The sequence below is a fragment of the Podarcis melisellensis genome (assembly GCF_964234715.1).
Source record: "Podarcis melisellensis genome assembly, chromosome: W".
In the NCBI taxonomy this organism is placed as follows: Eukaryota; Metazoa; Chordata; class Lepidosauria; order Squamata; family Lacertidae; genus Podarcis; species Podarcis melisellensis.
In genome coordinates, this window is record NC_138535.1 from 29058871 (window position 1) to 29080437 (window position 21567).

Consider the following 21567-nt stretch of genomic DNA (forward strand, 5'->3'; position numbering starts at 1 on the left):
GTCTGACCAGGGGGGCTCCCTTTTGGGAGTCCTCTGACTCACTGGACAGACTCATGGACGACCTTTGGTCATTGTCATCCTCCTCCTCGTCTCTCTGGGATTCTTCCCCCTCGCTCTCTGTCTCCTCCCCCATCTGCCCTTCTCTCCCTGAAACCCTGACAGCCGTGAAGATGGAGATGAATCAAACAACAGCTGGCACCTTTAGATGGAGGATGAATGACACCTTATTCAGAGATAAAGAATTCTGCAAAAAGGCCCCAAAAACATTAAGAGACTATTTCGAGATTAATATGAGGACGAATGTGGAAAAAAGAGTAATCTGGGACGCAAGCAAAGTGCTCATGAGAGGTTTCTTGATACAACAAAATGCAATAAAAAAAGAGAAGCCAAAATGCGAAAAAAGACAAGATTTTGGAAAAAATAAAGGAAGGAGAAAAGAAATTAAGATCCAAACCAAAGTCTCAGGAGATCTTGAGAGAAATTAAACTATATCAAACCCAATATATGGAACTGATGAACCAAGAAATAGAATGGAAAATTAAACAAATGAGACAGAAAATAACTGAACAAGAAATAGAAGGTGCCATTCAAAATATGCAACTGGGCAAATCTCCGGGGCCTGATGGACTGACTTCCAAATACTATAAAACTTTAAAAGTATGGTTAATACAACCTTTGAAGGAAGTCTGTAATGAAATTCTTGAGGGGAAAGAAGCACCTGAAACATGGAAAGAGGCCTATATCACGCTTATACCGAAGACAGAGACTGAAAAGACTCAATTTAAGAACTACCGCCCAATCTCGTTACTAAATGTGGATTACAAAATTTTTGCTGACATTTTGGCTAAGAGACTGAAAAAAGTTTTGATGGAGGAGATTCATAGGGATCAAGTGGGCTTTCTCCCGAGAAGACACTTGTCAGACAATGTAAGGAATATAATAGACATTTTGGAAATGCTAGAAGTGAATATAAACACAAAAGCCGTTTTGATTTTTGTGGATGCGGAGAAAGCCTTTGACAATATATCCTGGACCTTTATGAAGAAGAATCTCCATGGGATGGGGGTGGGCCAAGGGTTTGAAAACGGTATAGGCGCAATATATTCTGAACAAAAAACGAAGTTAATTGTAAATAACGTGGTTACAGAAGAACTTAAGATAGAAAAAGGGACACGTCAGGGGTGCCCAATTTCCCCATTACTCTTTATATCGGTCCTGGAGGTTTTGCTGAATATGATAAGGAAAGACCAGCTGGTCAAAGGGGTTCTGGTCGGAGCGAAACAATATAAGTTGAGAGCATTTGCAGATGATGTGGTACTCACATTACAAGAGCCAGGAGCTAGTACTAGAAGGGTCTTGGAACTAATTCAAGAGTTTGGTCAAGTGGCAGGATTTAAATTAAATAAATTAAAGACTAAGGTATTAGAGAAAAACTTAACAGTAATGGAGAAGGAGAAGTTCCAGAATGAAACTGGTTTAACTGTGGTTAAGAGTGTAAAATATTTGGGGATCAATATGACAGCTAAAAACATGAATTTATTTAAAGATAACTATGAGAAATGTTGGAACCAAGTGAAAAAAGATTTGGAAATTTGGTCAAACTTGAAGCTTTCCTTGTCAGGTCGAATTGCAGCTATTAAGATGAATGTATTGCCTAGAATGTTATTTTTATTCCAAACAATGCAAATTATTGATAAGATGGAGTGGGAGGACTTCCGGGATAGCGCGAACGGGTAATGGCGGATTCCCTCCGAGCTCCGGAGGGAATCGGCTCCGTTGAGGACGGGTCTTGCCGTGCCGGCGACACGGGGACCCTTAAAAACCGCAGGCGCGGAAGCCTGCGGACCTGGTGACTCGGTGGGCACCTTAAACGCCCTCCCCGACCCGCGAAGAGCCTTTTTAAAGGCTGCGGAGTGGACTGGGGAGCGGCGCGGTGCTGAGAGTCCATCGCTACCTCGGCGGAGCGAAGCCGCGAGCCATGACCGGAGAGCGCTGTCTTTCTTCCTGAAATTGGACTGAAAAAAAAGTAACCCGTGAGTAAAAGGAAATTTCGGCATTAAAAGTTTTTATTCCTGAATTTAAGTACGACCGGGGGACGTGTTAAAAAGGAAGTCCGCACTCCCCCCCCCACCAAAAGACTTAAAGCAAAGAGAGGAGCACTAGGTCGGAAAAGACCCTGGTGCTTAAACTGATAACTTTCACAAATTGGATTAAGAAGTTATTTGTGCTGGAGAGGAAGAGAGAGGAATTTCAGAGGTTTTTCTTTCTTGACTGACCCCCCCCCCCCCCGGATCCGGGAAGCGCCCTGTGTGTGAGCCCGAGAAAAAGAATAAGGAGTTTGACAGCTGTCAAAAGAGCTGTCAAACGGGCAGTTAAAATTTGGAACTGTGTTGCAAACCTCTTTCTGGATTAAAAGTGCTATTTTAAAATTGAACTGATTGGAAACAAACTAATTCTGAACAACAAAGTAACAGATTGTTGGAAAAGAACCATGATGGAAATCCCCCTGGAGGGAACTGAAGATATTGCAATGGCTGCTGAAGGAAAATTACTGGCAGAGATAGAAAAAATGTTTTTTCTTGTGGGAACTTTACAAGAACAGAGCCGGGTCATGAGTAAACAACTGGTGACCTTCAATCTTAAACTAAGCAACTCTGTTGATGGAATCCAGCAGGAGGAAGAAAAATCTGCAGCTGTAGAAGAAGAGATAACTTTAGAATTGGGGGAAAAAGAGGAAGGAGAAGAGGAAATTCTGGTGGACAAGAGCAATCAAAAGTCTGCAACTGTTGGGAACAAAAGAAATAAAGAAGACAACCAATGGATTACAAATCTGCAAAAGGAGAGAAAGATGGAGGTCCCTGGAATAACTATAATGTTGAGCTATAAAAGAATGAATAAGTACGACAGGGACTCTTTCTTCAAGTTGGAGTATGGGAGAGTTGTTGATCCTGGACAGAAACTGTTTTTGTTGGATGTGGAAGGAGGAAAACATGAGGAGCTGGTGACAGAACTCCTTCGAGAAGAGAAGACCAACAAAATGGACTATAAACAAAACCGGTGGAGAGAGACTAATTGGGGCCTAAGAGCCTCTGATGTGAGAAATCCGGGCTAAATTTTTTTCTTTTTCTTTTTCGAGGACATTGATTTGGGAAGGGGCAAAAACCGGGGCAGGGGGGGAGGGGAGCATAGGGTGGTAAAAATCTGGGATTTAGAACTGAAATATTATGATCTTTGATTTAATATAATGAGGGAAGAATTTGTGGGAGAGAAATTAGGCCGACCTCAAAGAAAGGATTTAATGTGTAAAATGGGATATGTAAAATTATGATAAGTAAAAATGATAAATTTTAAGTAAGGATATGAATAATATTTAAGAGTATGAACAAATAATTTGCTGAGATATCAAAGAAAGTGGAAGGTGGGTAGGGGAGTGTGGGGAGGTCACGGAAAGAAGATTACGAAAGTAAGGTTATGATGTTTTGATTTGTGTTTGTGTTTGTTTTATATGTGTATGTTTGTCTGGTGAAAAAAGTTGAAAACCCAATAAAATTTTTTTAAAAAAAATGATAAGATGGAGTGTTTCAAGGGATGGCAGCGTGATATTTCTAAATTTATTTGGCAGGGCAAAAAACCCAGAATAAAATTTAAGATTCTAACTGATGCAAAGGAAAGAGGGGGATTTGCCCTGCCAGACTTGAAACTTTATTATGAATCAGCAGCTTTCTGCTGGTTGAAGGAATGGCTGCGTCTTGAGAACACAGACATTTTGGATTTGGAAGGTTTTAATAATGTTTTTGGGTGGCATGCATATCTGTGGTATGACAAGGTTAAAGCTCATAAAGGTTTTAAAAATCATATTGTCAGAAAAGCACTGTATAATGTTTGGATTAGATATAAAGATCTACTGGAAAATAAAACCCCAAGGTGGCTTTCGCCTATGGAGGCCAAAGCAGTGAAAAAGCTTAATATGGAATGTACATGGCCGAAATATTGGGAAATTTTGGAACAGGAGGGTGATAAACTGAAACTGCAGAGTTTTGAGAAATTAAAAGGTAAGGTCCGAGACTGGCTTCACTATTATCAAATGTTGGAAGTCTATAAGATGGATAGGAAAATTGGCTTCCAGGTGGAAAAATCAAAGTTAGAGACTGAACTGTTAGAATCCAATACTAAGAACTTGTCAAGAATGTATAATTTGCTGTTGAAATGGAATACACAAGATGAAACTGTTAAATCTGCAATGATTAAGTGGGCACAGGATATTGGCCACAACATTTTGTTTGTTGACTGGGAAAGGTTATGGACCACTGGGATGAAATTTACGGCATGCAATGCCTTAAGAGAAAATATTATGAAAATGATTTACAGGTGGTACATGACCCCAGCCAAACTGGCAAAAATCTATCATTTGCCCGATAATAAATGTTGGAAATGCAAAGAAACTGAAGGAACATTCTTTCACCTTTGGTGGACGTGCCCAAGGATTAAGGCTTTCTGGGAAATGATATATAATGAAATGAAAAAGGTATTTAAATATACCTTCTTGAAGAAACCAGAGGCCTTTCTCCTGGGCATGGTTAGCCATGTGGTGTTAAAGAAAGACAGAACTTTGTTTATGTATGCCACAACAGCAGCAAAGGATTCTTATTGCAAAGTATTGGAAGACACCAGAGCTACCCACCTTGGAAGAATGGCAGATGAAAATGACAGACTACATGGGACTGGCAGAGATGACGGGCAGAATCCGAGACCAGGAGAAAGAGACAGTGGAAGAAGATTGGAAGAAATTTAAAGATTATCTTGACAAGCACTATAAAATTAATGAAGGCTAGAATGACATGCCCCTTCATGGATCACTGCCTTGCCGTGGCAGTGATGAGCCCCTCAGGTCCCTCAGCCCCTCAGGTCGGAAGGCGTCCAACATGCTACTGGGGAAGAGCGGAGGGCAAGTACAAGTAGATCCAGAGCTGATGAAGCGGCTGGGCCAAAGCCGAAAGGACGCTCAGTTGCGGATATGCCTGGAAGCGAAAGGAAAGTCCAATGCTGTAAAGAAAAATATTGCATAGGAACCTGGAATGTAAGAACCATGAACCTGGGTAAGTTGGAGGTGGTCAAAAATGAGATGGCAAGAATAAATATTGACATCCTGGGCATCAGTGAACTAAAATGGACGGGAATGGGTGAATTCAGTTCGGATGACCATCATATCTACTACTGTGGGCAAGAAACCCGTAAAAGAAATGGAGTGGCCCTCATAGTCAACAAAAGAGTGGCGAAGGCTGTACTGGGATGCAATCTCAAAAATGATAGAATGAAGGAAGGATGTTCTTCTCATCATAGGGGATTGGAATGCTAAAGTAGGGAGTCAAGAGATAAAAGGAACAACTGGCAAGTTTGGCCTTGGAGATCAAAACGAAGCAGGGCAAAGGCTAATAGAGTTCTGTCAAGAGAACAAGCTGGTCATCACAAACACGCTTTTCCAACAACACAAGAGACGACTCTACACATGGACATCACCAGATGGGCAGCATCGAAATCAGATTGATTATATTCTCTGCAGCCAAAGATGGAGAAGCTCTATACAGTCAGCAAAAACAAGACCTGGAGCTGACTGTGGCTCAGATCATCAGCTTCTTATAGCAAAATTCAAGCTTAAACTGAAGAAAGTAGGAAAAACCACTGGGCCGGTAAGATACAATCTAAGTCAAATCCCTTATGAATACACAGTGGAAGTGAGGAACAGGTTTAAGGATTTAGATTTGGTGGACAGAGTGCCTGAAGAACTATGGATGGAGGCTCGTAACATTATACAGGAGGCAGCAACGAAAACCATCCCAATGAAAAGGAAATGCAAGAAAGCAAAGTGGCTGTCCAATGAGGCCTTACAAATAGCGGGGGAGAGAAGGCAAGCAAAATGTGAGGGAGATGGTGAAAGATACAGGAAATTGAATGCAGATTTCCAAAGAATAGCAAGGAGAGACAAGAAGACCTTCTTAAACGAGCAATGCAAAGAAATAGAGGAAAGCAATTGAATGGGAAGAACCAGAGATCTGTTCAAGAAAATTGGAGATATGAAAGGAACATTTCGTACAAAGATTTCCATAATAAAGGACAAAAGTGGAAAGGACCTAACAGAAGCAGAAGACATCAGGAAGAGGTGGCAAGAATACACAGAGGAATTATACCAGAAAGAAATGGATGTCCCGTATACCCCAGGTAGTGTGGTTGCTGACCTTGAGCCAGACATCCTGGAGAGTGAAGTCAAATGGGCCTTAGAAAGCACTGCAAATAACAAGGCCAGTGGAAGTGACGGTATTCCAGCTGAACTATTTAAAATTTTAAAAGATGATGCTGTTAAGGTGCTACACTCAATATGCCAGCAAGTTTGGAAAACTCAGCAGTGGCCAGAAGATTGGAGAAGATCAGTCTACATCCCAATCCCAAAGAAGGGCAGTGCCAAAGAATGCTCCAACTACCGCACAATTGCACTCATTTCACACGCTAGCAAGGTTATGCTTAAAATTCTACAAGGAAGGCTCAAGCAGTATGTGGACCAAGAACTCCCAGAAGTGCAAGCTGGATTTAGAAGAGGCAGAGGAACCAGAGACCAAATTGCAAACATGCGCTGGATTATGGAGAAAGCTAGAGAGTTCCAGAAAGACATCTACTTCTGCTTCATTGACTATGCAAAAGCCTTTGACTGTGTCGACCACGGCAAACTATGGCAAGTTCTTAAAGAAATGGGAGTGCCAGATCACCTCATCTGTCTCCTGAGAAATCTCTATGTGGGACAAGAAGCTACAGTTAGAACTGGATATGGAACAACTGATTGGTTCAAAATTGGGAAAGGTGTACGACAAGGCTGTATTTTGTCTCCCTGCTTATTTAACTTATATGCAGAATTCATCATGCGAAAGGCTGGGCTGGATGAATCCCTAGCCGGAATTAAGATTGCCGGAAGAAATATCAACAACCTCAGATATGCAGATGACACAACCTTGATGGCAGAAAGTGAGGAGGAATTAAAGAACCTTTTAATGAGGGTGAAAGAGGAGAGCGCAAAATATGGTCTGAAGCTCAACATCAAAAAAACGAAGATCATGGCCACTGGTCCCATCACCTCCTGGCAAATAGAAGGGGAAGAAATGGAGGTAGTGAGAGATTTTACTTTCTTGGGCTCAATGATCACTGCAGATGGTGACAGCAGCCACGAAATTAAAAGACGCCTGCTTCTTGGCAGAAGGGCAATGACAGGCCTAGACAGCATCTTGAGAAGTAGAGACATCACCTTGCCAACAAAGGTTCGTATAGTTAAAGCTATGGTTTTCCCAGTAGTGATGTATGGAAGTGAGAGCTGGACCATAAAGAAGGCTGATCGCCGAAGAATTGATGCTTTTGAATTATGGTGCTGGAGGAGACTCTTGAGAGTCCCATGGACTGCAAGAAGATCAAACCTCTCCATACTGAAGGAAATCAACCCTGAGTGCTCACTGGAAGGACAGATTGTGAAGCTGAGGCTCCAGTACTTTGGCCACCTCATGAGAAGAGAAGACTCCCTGGAGAAGACCCTGATGTTGGGAAAGATGGAGGGCACAAGGAGAAGGGGGCGACAAAGGATGAGATGGTTGGATAGTGTTTTCGAGGCTACCAGCATGAGTTTGACCAAACTGCGGGAGGCAGTAGAGGACAGAGGTGCCTGGCGTTCTCTGGTCCATGGGGTCACGAAGAGTCGGACACGACTAAACGACTAAACAACAACAACAACAGAATGACATGGGTTGGAAAATAATACGGTGTTCAGAGATGTTGATTAAGAAAAGGAATGGAATTGTCAAAAAACTTTGGGAAATAAGGGAATGGATTTACTGACTGGATAATGAAATTAGAATACAGAACGGGGAGGTATGAGGGACTCGGGGAAAGTAGGTTGAGAAAATAAGATTTGAAATTATACTTGTTGTTTTTGTTTATGTTTGTTTTTTATTGTTGTTGTTTGTTCCTATATGTTGTTAATGGAAACTTCAATAAATATCATTTAAAAATAAAAAAATTACTTTTCGATATTTGTACTTCCAGGTTGAATTGAATGGGGGGGGTGGAGGAGAGGCAGAAAGAAGAGCTAACTTGTCCCTGGCTGGGGGCGCGATCTGGACAGTTCTGCCGGGGCGCAAGATCACCTAACTACTGCTCTGCGCCTCTGGACCAGGGGTGGATGGTGCTCATTGGGACTGGGAGGGTGGAAGGCAAGGAGGCCAACAGTAGGTGGCGCCAGAGCCAAGGAGTGGCAGAGCAAATGTGTTCTGTATCTGAGATGGAGTGGGAAGGGGCTGGCGGCCACCTCAGCCATCCCCTGTCTGCCCTCATGGAGCGGCCAGAATCCACTGGACAAATGCTCATCTTGCCAGAGTCTGGGTCTTCTGCTGTTGCTCTCTCAGAAACCGTGCCCAGGTGGGATGCTTCGTTTTTCGTAGCTGCTTCATCCCCGAGGAAGTTGGAGGTGACGCAACTCCTGCATCTCTGACGTGGGAAGTTTGGGAGGTATTTCAAATTCCCCCCTTCTCCCTTGGCTCCCTGGAAAGAAGGCATCTTTACATTTTGAGCGCATCTCACAGGCCAGGAGCCCTTCCCAGCCCAAAGGCGTTCCCCTGAGATTCAGCTTCCGGGCTATGGCTAACCAGGTTAGGAGCAGGAATATTGGGAGCGGGAAGGAACTGATGTCATCTGCCAGAGCAGCTGGCTAATTGAAGGGAATGAGGTGATAACAAGGCTTTCAAATCTGAACTCTTGTTTGCGGCTGATTAGGAAAGAGGGAGGTGGAGAACAAGGGCAATCGGAAGCAGACTCTGGGTAGCTGGTTCCTTCTCTTTGTTCGGGTTCCTACGTCACACCTGCAGTTTAAATGGCAACACTCCTTTGCAAGATTGGCCGCCTTTTTAATTCTTTGTTATGGAAAATCAATAAAATGATAAGTTGCCCCTGCCAAAGGGTTGCATGACATCTGGCTGAAGACTTTTTGTGCTAAACGCTGAAGCTATGCTGGGGTGTGTGGGTGTGGGTGTGTCCATCCGTCCGAAATGAAAGCTACTGTCCCGCCAGACGGATGTTTTTGCCTGGAGGGGGGCCGTATTCTGCAATGTGCTATTGATGCAATAATAGTGCAGCTTTCTAATGGACTGTCCACGCAAACATCATTCTGCTTTCTCAGTTGCTCTGCAATGCTTCGCCAGGGTTACCACATCATGGCCCCCTGGGGGTGCGCTCCTGTGTTGTAGCTCAGCAAATGCAGGACAACATTCCTCTAGTATGGCTCACAGTGAGGGCTGCTGAGAGTTGGGAGAGATCTCGGAGGCCAAAGAGTTTGCTTTCCTGCTCAGTACAGGGGATCTTGCCAGCTCTTCCGCCCTGACTGGCCGAAGATGCCCATCTCTCATCCATGCAGCTCCACAGCGTGCCTGGACGATGACTCAGATGGAGCTGGACACACCATTCCTGAAGGATGCAATAATCTTGCAATTGTGGTGGACCAACTACATGTCATTTTGCTTTGCAAGTTGTTCTGTGATGCGTCCCCTGTGCTACTATATTATTATCAGCCAGAGGGGCCCTCTTGAGCTATAAAGTGCAACTTAAGTGGGACAAATCCCCCCCCCTAACATTTAGATGGATTTAGGGGAGTAGAACTGGTTTGGTCACACTGGCATGAAGCCTTGCGGGCCCCACAGGGGACACCACAACTATGATATTGAATAGACATTGAGAGGCGTGGGGCACTGAATTTTGGCATCGTACAGGGCTCCCCTGGAATTTGAGATGCCATGGTACACCACTGAAGAACATTTGTGGTATGAAAAAGGTACCTGGTTTCCGCTGGAAGTTAGGGGGCACTGATTGGAAGGGTCGGAGTATGTCTGTCCCGAAAGCTTTGCAGGCATGAACAGTACTGAATACAGTCTTGCATATAATTGCCCTCCTACTGTCATGAATAGAAACAATCTGTTTTACAGAGGCTCTTTTTACCCCTTTACTAGACAGGCTGTATTTCTGTGCTGTTTTCAGAGTCGGGAATGCCCATTCCTTCATGGCCAGCATGGAAACACAGAAGGCTAGCCTTTTAGGAGGTTTGCAAAGAGGACAAGGGTGTTACAGGGTAATCTTCTAGCAAACAAGCTTGGCACAACAGATCTGAGAGGTGGTTTTCTGCTCCCGGAAAGCCAGCCTGGAAACCAGGTTGCCAGGTGAAGGAAGAATGGAGAGATCAACCAACTCACTTGCCTTCCAAGAATTTCTGGTTGCCTGTGGCTACTGGGATAGTGCTTAGATATCAGGCTGGCTGACACATCTTAAAAAATACAAGGAAAAAGCTTTTTTTCTTTCATTAGCAAAGCTCCTTTGGGGCCCCGAATAGCTAAGCTGAGGAAGAAGTGGCTGGTATTACTTGTTTGTTCTTGGTCCTGATCTTGCCTGCCCTTGCACACTCCTGTTGTCTTTGCATATTTGACCAGCACGTCTGTTCCGATTGGAGTCCTATTCCTGCACTTCCACATCCTTCTCTTTGGCACTTGGGCATTCGGTTCCAGGAGCTGGACCTGAGCACAGAGGCTTTCTTCTACTTGGACTCGACAAAGGAGCAAGAGTGGCTGACAGCTGTGGAAAAGGCTTTGCGTTCCAAATCCAAGTACAAGAAAGTAAGTCCAACCCCACCCATTTCTTCAGCAGCCAGACAGCTGTCAGGAGCTGGAGTGAGGAGGAGGAGGAGGAGGAGGAGGAGGTCAGCAAGAAAAAACACCTTCTCACTTCCGGTGAGCCGCGATTCCAGCGCAAGCAGGGTTTTACCGTGCGGTAAAAACCCGGGCTATTCTGAAGGATAGGGGCAACTCCAGGGCGCGGAGACCCCCCAAAACTCCTTTGAAGGGTGTTCAAGGAGTCAAGTACCCGACACGACCAAGAACAGGACAAACCGGCTGCCAGGTAACCTCGTAAGAGGCGAAGAGCGTAGCGGGGAAAGCCCGAGGGTCGAGGGGAACCATTTTCTTACCTTCAGATAGCGAAGCCCTGCGCTTGCAGGAAGAGCGGCCCGCTTTCAAAAAAAAGAACTTTGATACTTAGTAATTTGGTGGCGAAGAGTAGCAACAAGGAAGTCTCAAAGTAACCTAGAGAGGTAAACAGAGTTCAGACTATAGTCGAAGCCAACCTAGACGCGGCGAAAATCCAGTACTAAAGAAAGTGAGCGACCTGCCCGGGCGGTAACGCGGTCCTCTTTCAAGTGCACCCCCCCCAGGAAGGGAAAACAGCAGCTTTGGGGGGAGGGGGAGGTGGAGAGACTTGTAAAGAGCCCAAGGAAAAGTGAGAACAACATTCCTGGCGCATAAAAGACTACAAAGGGGAGGGGGAGATATTTCCCTCCCTCCTCGGTTTTTCTTCGCATCACACACGAAAGTGAGAGACCCGGAAGAGAAGGGAAACCCTCGCCGCCATTTGGTGTAGAAGCGCGGAGTCTGAAGAAGTGAAGAGGGGAGAGGACGACATATTCTGACAGCGTAACAACAGGGTTTTGCCGGCACTTCTCTACTTGGCAAAGGGGATTCGAAAACGAGAAACGCGAAGCCCCCCTAGAGCTCCAAGGACAGGGTAAAGACAGGTTAAAGACAGCGTAAAGACCCAGCGGGAACGCGAGCGGTCCCGGCGACTTTCTGAAACAAGATGGAGTAGGTGTGAGTCGACTACCCCCTCCCTTGCTCCCCCCTCCTCCCCTCCTCCCCCCCTCCCCCCACTTGTATTTGTATCTGTATCTGTTTCTATACCCCCCTGTTTAACATCCCTCCTCCCTTACCGAATACCCAACCCTGCCCAACTACAGGATCACAGGACTAAAAACAACTGGACTATAGGATCAATAATAACTGGACCTATAGATGGGGGGAAGGGAAGTAATATTCGTTTATGGGAAGTAACGTGTGGATAAAGCGAAATTGGGGTTACGACGTAGATGGACACAAGTACATTACAAACCAATAACACTGCCCGTGGACTATTGGATATGGGCATTTGGACTCAGGAATCATTGATAACTAGGGATTATTGGCCATAAGGGTTATTGACTAAAAGAGACCCTGACTATTATAAAGACTTTTGGTTATTGTTCCTGAGAAGTAACCAGGGACAACAAAGGTAAATGCTAATGTGAATGCAAATGTAAATGTAATGTAAATGTAATGTGAATTTTGGAAAGGAGGGCGGGATTGCAAAGAAACAGAGGAAGGTACCAGCACTAGAAGGTACTAGAAAAACTAATTTGGGGATAGAAAGGAATAGTAAAAAGGAAGACTGATACAAGGGTACATGATGTCACTCACGGGGAAGAAAGGAACGAACGGGGGAACTCCAGGAGAGAGGAGAGGCTCCAAACAGGAGGGAGACTTTAAGTCAGAGATTCTGAAGATGCTTGCGGAAATAAAACAAAGCCAAGCTAATGTAGAGCATAAATTAGAACAAGTGGATAACAGAATTGGGAAATTGGATAAAAAAATGGAGGAAACAGTGAACGAATTAAAGGGCCAAATAAAAGAAATATCTAGGAGGACGCAGCTCGCAGAGGAAGGACTAAAAAAGACTAAAGTAGAGTTGAGAGACATAAAGAGAGATAAGGAAAAAATTAAACTAGAAGTGATGGAACTAAGTAAGACACAGGAAGAGATGAAGGATACCATAGCGATGAACGAATTAAGGCAGAGGGAGGTGAATTTGAGGCTGAGGGCCATTCCGGAGACACAGAATGAAAATGTAAAAGAAAGATTGACGAAGGAGTTAGCGGATTGGATGGGTATACCTATAGAGGAAATGGCCAACAGCATACTAAATGCATTTAGAATGCGTGTCAATGCAACTAGAGCAAAGAAGCTCACAGGTGATTGTTTGATTACGTTCAAAAACAAAGAAATGAGAGATTTGATCCTCCAGAGGAACAGAGAAAAGAGACTAAACATAGATGGGAATTATATAATTATCTTTAAAGATGTCCCAATTAGACTACTTAAACGGAGAGACTCTTATAAACCCTTGGCGCAAACATTGAAGAAGAACAAGATTGAGTTTAGGTGGGAATTCCCGGAAGGGATATCATTTATATATAGAGGGAAAAGACATAAGTTGGTAAATCAAGAAGAGACCGGGAAATTCCTCAGGAAATATAAGGAACTTAAAGTAGACACAAATGAAACAGGAAGAGCAGAGAGGGCCCAATTGGGAGAATCAAGAATGACAGGGGATCAGGAGGAGGAGGGGAGTGGATCAGGGGAGGAGGTAGAAGAAGAAGAGGGAGACTTAGGGAATACACAAGAAACAGGAGGATTATAAAGACTAAAAAAGAAGAAATTAAGCACTATGGGATTAAAAATTTGGAATTGGAACATCAATGGGATGAATGACAAAAAAAAGAGAAATAAAATTGAGCAATGTTTGAAAAAGAAAAATCTAGATATTATTTGTCTCCAGGAGACACACGTGGCCAGAAAGCATAGAAAGGTTCTGATTAATAAACGGCTAGGGAACGAATTTGAAACACTGGATAAGGTAAAGAAAAGAGGGGTGGTATTGTATATCAGTAGCAAAATAGAAGCCAAAACAATGTTTAAAGACGAGGAGGGGAGGATGATAGGGGTTAACATCAATTGGCAAGGAGAAAGGATGATGGTAGTCGGGATCTACGCCCCGAATGGTAGCAAAACGGAATTTTTCGAAAGATTAGAAGAAAAACTAATGGAGTATGCAGATCAAAAAATAATCATAATGGGGGATATGAATGCGGTTATTTCACTGGAGATGGATAGACGCAGAGATGGAGGAAGCAAAGAAGGGAAACTACCAAAATCCTTCTTCTCTATGGTGGAGAATTACAATTTAGTGGATATATGGAGTCTCAGACACCCTCTTGAGAAACAATATACTTTTTATTCGGAACCTAACCACTCACTCTCACGACTGGATCAGATCTGGATCTCAAAGGAATTATGTCCAAGAGTTAAATCTATAGAGATAAGACCGAAAGTAATATCAGATCATAATCCAGTAGAGATGGAACTAGAAAGCTTAGAGAAAAGAACATTTAGATGGAGACTAAAAGATTACTTGTTAGATGATCAGAAGGTGGTGGAAAAGGCAAAAAAAGAATTGTCAGAGTACTTTAAGGAGAATTGTGATAAAGGGACAAAAGACAATATAGTATGGGATGCTAGTAAAGCGGTAATAAGAGGGTACTTCATTCAACAAAACGCAATCAAAAATAGGAACAGAGAGAAAAATAAAGAGGAAATTCTAGGACAGATAATGACAAACGAATCAGAGCTAGCCCAAAACCCCAATTGTCTTAAAACAAAAGAAAAAATAAAAATCCTACAAACCCAGTTTGCTACAATGATAAACAAGGAAGTAGAGTGGAATATTAAAAGACTTAGGCAAAGAAACTTTGAATTTGCGAACAAGCCAGGCAAATGGCTTGCCTGGCAAACGAAAAAAAGGAAAGAACAGGGGACGATTAATAAAATAATAATAGAGGGGGAGGAGAGAACTGACCCCAAAGGAATTAGAAGTGAGTTTCTTAATTATTATAGAAACCTGTATAAGGACCAGGAAAAAGTCGGTTTAAGGAAAATAGAAAGATACATGAAAGATAAAGGGGGACAAAAAATCCCGGAGGAAGGGAGACAAAGATTAAACATAGCAATTGAAAACGAGGAAATTGAGGAGGTAATTAGAGATCTCAAGAGGGGCAAAGCACCAGGCCCCGATGGATTTACTGCCAGCTATTATAAAGAACTGAAACCTATTCTAGTAAGACCCTTGAAAAACACTATGAACAACATCTTAAAGAAAGGAGAAATTCCAGAAACTTGGAAGGAGGCATACATCACGTTTATCCCCAAACAGGACGCAGACCTGACCCAAGTAAAAAATTATAGACCAATCTCGCTGCTGAATGTAGATTATAAGATATTTGCAGGAATTCTGGCAAGAAGGTTAAAGAATGTATTAGCAGATATCATACACACAGATCAGGCAGGCTTCTTACCTGGCCGGCAGATGAGAGACAACACAAGAAATATCATTGATATGTTAGAATTCCTGTCTGTAAGGATTGATAAACAAGTTATAATGATGTTTATTGACGCCGAAAAGGCATTTGATAATGTGCTATGGAATTTTATGTTGAGAAACCTGGAACACATGAATGTAGGCAAAGACTTCCTTAATGGGGTAAGGGCAATATACACAGAACAGAGGGCCAAACTGATCGTAAATAATATGGTAACGGAGGAAATAAAGATAAGGAAGGGAACAAGACAAGGATGCCCGCTCTCCCCGTTACTATTTATAACAGTGTTAGAAGTCCTTTTAAACGCCATAAGACAAAATGAGAATATAAGAGGAGTAAAGCTAGGACGGAATGTGTATAAGACCAAGGCCTTCGCCGACGATTTGGTAGTAATGACAGAAGACCCAGAAACCTCTGTGGGAGAGATATTGAAGGAAGCAGAATTATTTGGAGAAGTGGCCGGGTTTAAACTAAATAAGACAAAAACAAAAATGATATGTAAAAATATAGATCCGAAGACAATAGAAACAATCCAACAGCAATCACAGATAGAGATGGTCAAAAAAGTTAAATACCTCGGCATCTGGCTAACACCTAGAAATATAGATCTCTTTAAAAACAACTATGAGCCGATGTGGAGGGGAATAAAGAAGGATCTGGAAAAATGGGGACGACTAAAACTGTCAATGTGGGGAAGGATCAACATAATCAAGATGAATGTGCTAGCAAGATTAATGTTTTTGTTTCAGACTATTCCTATAATAAAAGGGAATAGGATTTTTAAGGAATGGCAGAGGGTAATTTCGAGGTTTATATGGCAGGGCAGAAGACCCAGAATACAATTCAAACTCTTAACAGATGTAAAGGAAAGGGGGGGCTTCGCCCTGCCAGACCTAAAACTATATTATGAGGCTGTATGCCTAAGCTGGTTAAAGGACTGGGTCAAGCTAGAAAATACGGAGCTACTAGATCTGGAGGGCTTCGACAACTGCTTTGGCTGGCATGCCTACTTATGGAAGAACAAAATGAAGGCACATAAGGGGTTTGGTAACCATATCTTTAGAGGGCCGATAATCGAGGCATGGGAAAGGTATAAGAACTTGCTAGAGCCGAAAACACCACACTGGCTGTCACCTCTTGAAATTATAAGTATAAAAACTACTAACATGAGAAAGAACTGGGCATCATATAATCAGTTAGTAACTAAAGTGGAAGGGAAATGGAGAACTAAACCCTATGAGCAGATAAAAGAACATGTTTACGATTGGCTTCACCACCAACAAGTGAATCAGATGTTCAGCAAGGACTTCAAAGAAAGAGGTTATGCAGACAAAGACTCTAAATACCAGACGGAGATAATTAACAACAAAGAGAAAAATATATCTAAGTTATATAGAATGTTGCTTGATTGGAACCTGGCTGACGAAGAAGTTAAATCTGTAATGATTCGCTGGGCTAAAGATATAGGTCACAGTATTCAATTTGAGGATTGGGAAAAATTATGGAAAGATGGGATAAACTTTACGGCGTGTACTGTGATAAGAGAAAATGTTATGAAGATGTTTTATAGGTGGCACTTGACACCTATGAAACTTGCTAAAATGTACAAGGTGGACAATAAGTGTTGGAGGTGTAAAAAGGTAGAGGGCTCCTTCTACCACATGTGGTGGGAGTGCGGAAGGGTAAAACAGTTTTGGGAGAAGGTTTACATCGAATTAAAAAAGATATTAAAATACACGTTCATAAAGAAACCCGAGATTTTCCTATTAGGGATATTAAGACAAGATATAAAAAAGGAAGATCGTAGACTGGTATATTATGCGGTTACGGCAGCAAGGGTTGTAATAGCGCAAAGGTGGAAACAACAAGAAATCCCGACGGTGGAGGAGTGGAGAGGTAAATTATCGGAATATGCTGAGCTTGATAAGTTAACGGGGAGAATTAGATATTTAAAGGACCAGATATTTACCAGCGACTGGGGGAAATATGTAGACTACTTGGAATACGTTTGTGATGGAAAAATAACGCTCAAGGGATTTAAAGACGTACTGTAACAGACTAGAGGTTATTGTGCAAAGAAAATAGAGAGTAAGAGTAGACATAACGACAATATAAACGAAGAAACGCGGACATTAATTTTGGCTACGAATGACTTGCGATTTAGCTGAAGGAAGTCTTGAAAGAAACAACTATGTGAAAGAAGTGATGTAAAAATATTTATTTGATGTATTGTTATTCGTGTATATTTTTCTGTTCTCTTTTTCTGTTTTAACTTTGTAGTGAACTGTTCTCGGTTTTCTTTTTCTTGTTCTTTTTCTATTTTGAAACGCTTAATAAAAATTTACGTGATAAAAAAAAAAGAAAAAACACCTGGTGTCAGTGGAGTTTTATTCAAAAGAAGCCAACATTCTTTATTCAAAGAAACCCAAACCGTGCAGGCCTCGTGATCACAGAAACCTTTCCCAACAGGTCTTGCCCCAGTGAGGTAGTTGTGAAGGCTGAAGGTTGCTACCCTCCCACCACTCTCTGAAGTCTCCTCCTCCCCCTGGTCCTTCCCAAGCATCCTGAGACTCTGACACCTTGCCTGTCTTTGCTCCCTCCTCTTAATTTCTCTGTGTTCTGGGAGACCAGCAGGGAGGGGAGCTGATCGCAGCAGGATGGGGAGACCCCCTGGCTTCTTCAGCAGCCTGCCTGATCTCTGCCTCTTGACCCCCGCCTCCAGCCTCCACTTCTGCCTCGGATTCTGGGCTGCTGTTTGCCACAGAATCTTCCTGCCCTCCTGCCTCTTCAGTTTCCAACACCTCCTCTTGCTCACAGTCTGCTCCCTCTTCTCCCTCGGACGACCCCCCACCAGTTCCCTGGCTCTGAGCCTTCTTCCCTTGGGGGATCCCCAGTTGGTGCCACCTGCCACTCCTATCTGCATCCAGCCGGCCCAGGACAGCAAGCAATGAACAGAGCTGGTAGACATCCCAGTACCTTGCATCTTCTAGGTGCAGCTGGTGCTCATCTTTGTCAGGAAGGACCAGCTCAGCCGCATCAAGGAAGTGATGAGGGAGACAGTGGCCACAGGCATCATGGGGAAGATGGGGAGTAGACCCTGACAGCGGAATTCCCTACGTCGATCTTTCTGTCTGTCTGTCTGTTTTTCTAATCTCTGCCAACCAGTTTCCCCTCTTTCCTGCTTGCTCACTAACAGCCATCTTTGCTCCGCCCCTGCAGAGTAACAAGGGGTGTGTGGCCGTGAGGCTTGTCTGCAACAATACCAGCTTCTGTATGGTCAATTCCCACCTTGCTGCCCACGTGGAAGACTTTGAGCGCCGAAACCAGGATTACAAGGATATCTGTGCCCAGATGAGCTTCCTGCCCCCTGACCAGGGTCTGCCGCAGCTGACAATCATGAAACACGAGTGCGTTTCAAGGGCTTGGAGGGAGAGAGCCTTGGCTGATGTAACTTGCTGGTCTCCGCTATCTGGAGAAGCAAATTGAGTCACGTTTCTGTAACTTTCCTGCCTGTGTGTAGCTCAGGGTAGGCAGCATTTGTTGTTGTTTAGTCGTTTAGTCGTGTCCGCCTCTTCGTGACCCCCTGGACCAGAGCACGCCAGGCCCTCCTGTCTTCCACTGCCTCCCGCAGTTTGGTCAAACTCATGCTGGTAGCTTCGAGAACACTGTCCCACCATCTCGTCCTCTGTCGTCCCCTTCTCCTTGTGCCCTCCATCTTTCCCAACATCAGAGTCTTTTCTCTTTTTAAAAGAAATATTTATTAAAGTTTTACAAAAACATAAGTACAAAAATACATGAAAAAATAAAAATAAAAATACAACATGTAAAAGACAAAAGACAAAAAGAAAATAAGAAAAAAATAAAAACAAATGTGTTTTTTATAACTTTAAACTCATTTGCTTGTTTCCTTGACCTCCTCTCACCTCCCCTTTTTGTATCCCCTTTACATAATCAAATCAGCAAATCCTTACCCTCATTCATTGTCTTATCTCTATATCTTAACATATTATAACTCTTTATTTCCAACCATTATCAATTCATTTTTGCATATTCTTAATAACTTTGTTGCTAATGCCACTTATTTTCAATCCAACATCATTTTAACATTCGTTAATTTTACAGTGTTTCTGCAAATAGTCTTTAAATTTCTTCCAGTCTTCTTCCACCAACTCTTCTCCCAGGTCTCGGATTCTGCCAGTCATTTCCGCCAATTCCATATAGTCCATCACCTTCATCTGCCACTCTTCCAGGGTGGGTAAATCTTGTGTCTTCCAATACTTTGCAATAAGTATTCTTGCTGCTGTTGTTGCATACATGAAAAAAGCTCTATCCTTCTTTGGCACCAATTGGCCGACTATGCCCAGGAGGAAGGCCTCTGGTTTCTTCAGGAAGGTATATTTAAATACCTTTTTCATTTCATTATAGATCATCTCCCAGAAGGCCTTAATCTTTGGGCACGTCCACCAAAGGTGAAAGAATGTACCTTCATTTTCTTTACATTTCCAACATTTATTGTCGGGCAAATGATATATTTTTGCAAGCTTGACTGGTGTCATGTACCACCTGTATATCATTTTCATAATATTCTCTCTCAATGCATTACATGCCATGCCATAAATTTCATACCGGTGGTCCACAATTGTTCCCAGTCAGCAAACATAATGTTATGACCAATGTCTTGTGCCCATTTAATCATAGCAGATTTAACCATTTCATCCTGCGTATTCCATTTTAACAGCAAGTTATACATTCTTGAAAGTATCTTAGTTTTGGGATCTAACAGTTCTGTTTCCAATTTTGATTTTTCCACCTGGAAGCCATTTTTTTTGTCCAAATTATAGGCCTCTCTTATTTGGTAATAATGAAGCCAGTCTCGCACTTTATCTTTTAATTTCTCAAAACTCTGCAATTTCAATTTGTCTCCTTCTTGTTCCAATATTTCCCAATATTGCGGCCATTTGGCCTCCATATTGAGTTTTTTCTGAGCCTTTGCTTCCATTGGTGACAACCACCTTGGGGTTTTATTTTCCAGTAAGTCTTTGTATCTTATCCAGACATTAAACAATGCTTTCCTGACAATATGGTTTTTAAATGCTTTATGTGCTTTAACCTTGTCGTACCACAAATATGCATGCCACCCAAAAACATTGTTGAAACCTTCTAAGTCCAAAATGTCTGTGTTCTCAAGAAGCAGCCAATCTCTCAACCAGCAGAATGCTGCTGATTCATAGTAAAGTTTAAGGTCTGGCAGGGCAAATCCACCTCTTTCCTTTGCGTCAGTTAGTATTTTAAATTTTATTCTGGGCTTCTTGCCCTGCCAGACAAATCTAGAAATGTCTTTCTGCCACTTCTTGAAACAGTCCATTTTGTCCAGAATTTGCAATGACTGAAACAAAAATAACATTTTTGGCAATACATTCATCCATCAGAGTCTTTTCCAGGGAGTCTTCTCTTCTCATAGAATCATAGAGTTGGAAGAGACCACAAGGGCCATCGAGTCCAACCCCCTGCCAAGCAGGAAAGACCATCAGAGCACTCCTGACATATGGTTGTCAAGCCTCTGCTTAAAGACCTCCAAAGAAGGAGACTCCACCACACTCCTTGGCAGCAAATTCCACTGTCGAACAGCTCTTACTGTCAGGAAGTTCTTCCTAATGTTTAGGTGGAATCTTCTTTCTTGTAGTTTGGATCCATTGGCCACTCATGAGGTGGCCAAAGTCTTGGAGCCTCAGCTTCAGGATCTGTCCTTCCAGTGAGCACTCAGGGCTGATTTCCTTCAGAATGGAGAGGTTTGATCTTCTTGCAGTCCTTGGGACTCTCAAGAGTCTCCTCCGGCACCAGAATTCAAAAGCATCAATTCTTCGGTGATCAGCCTTCTTTATGGCAGGCAGCATTGTGCTCTCCAAATGTTGATTGACCAAAATTCCCATAATTGCTAAGAATTGGCCTTGCTGACGGGCTCATGAGAGTTCCACTTCAGCAACACCAGGAGGGTGCAGTGTCGGCGATCCCTGCTGCTGCAGCTGCACCACTAAGGTTTCTACTAGAGCAGCCAGGAGAGAGCAACATAAACCGAGTGGCAGAGATGTATTAGATGAGATTATAGCAAATGTGGGCAACTTCTCCAGTGATCGGGGTGGGAGTTGCAGTTTGTTAAGGGCAGTAACGCGAAAGCAGAGCGGCCATTTTGCATGGAGAAGGTTCCCGGCTCAGTCACCAGTGTGTGCAGCTAGGGCTGGGCATGATCTCTGCCTGAAAGCTGCTGCCAGTCCATGTAGTCCGTCCTGAGCTTGATGGGTCAATGGTCTGCCTCAATATAAGGTCGCTTCCCATGTTCCTGTGTACTACAGCAGGGTTTGGAGGGCCACAAGCGCCCTGCCCATGAATTCAAGAACCAGGGGAAATTCTAAAAGTCTTTGCTGAAAGGACATCAAAGCAGGGGCCAGGTGAACCTCTTTGGGAGATTATTCTGAAAGGTC

At 43.1% G+C, this 21567-nt stretch overlaps 1 protein-coding gene across 1 annotated transcript in view; it reads left to right on the top strand.

Annotated features, from left to right (window-relative positions):
• Positions 1-2890: 2890 nt before the first annotated feature.
• The window catches only part of LOC309361237 (inositol polyphosphate 5-phosphatase OCRL-like), a gene marked incomplete at both ends in the record, with an annotated part of 29567 nt that continues 10890 nt past the window's right edge, over positions 2891-21567 (top strand). The window contains 4 exon segments of the mRNA XM_081896156.1: positions 2891-3094; positions 10578-10685; positions 18079-18178; positions 18285-18535. Coding sequence (XP_081752282.1) covers positions 2891-3094; positions 10578-10685; positions 18079-18178; positions 18285-18535 — 663 coding nt within the window.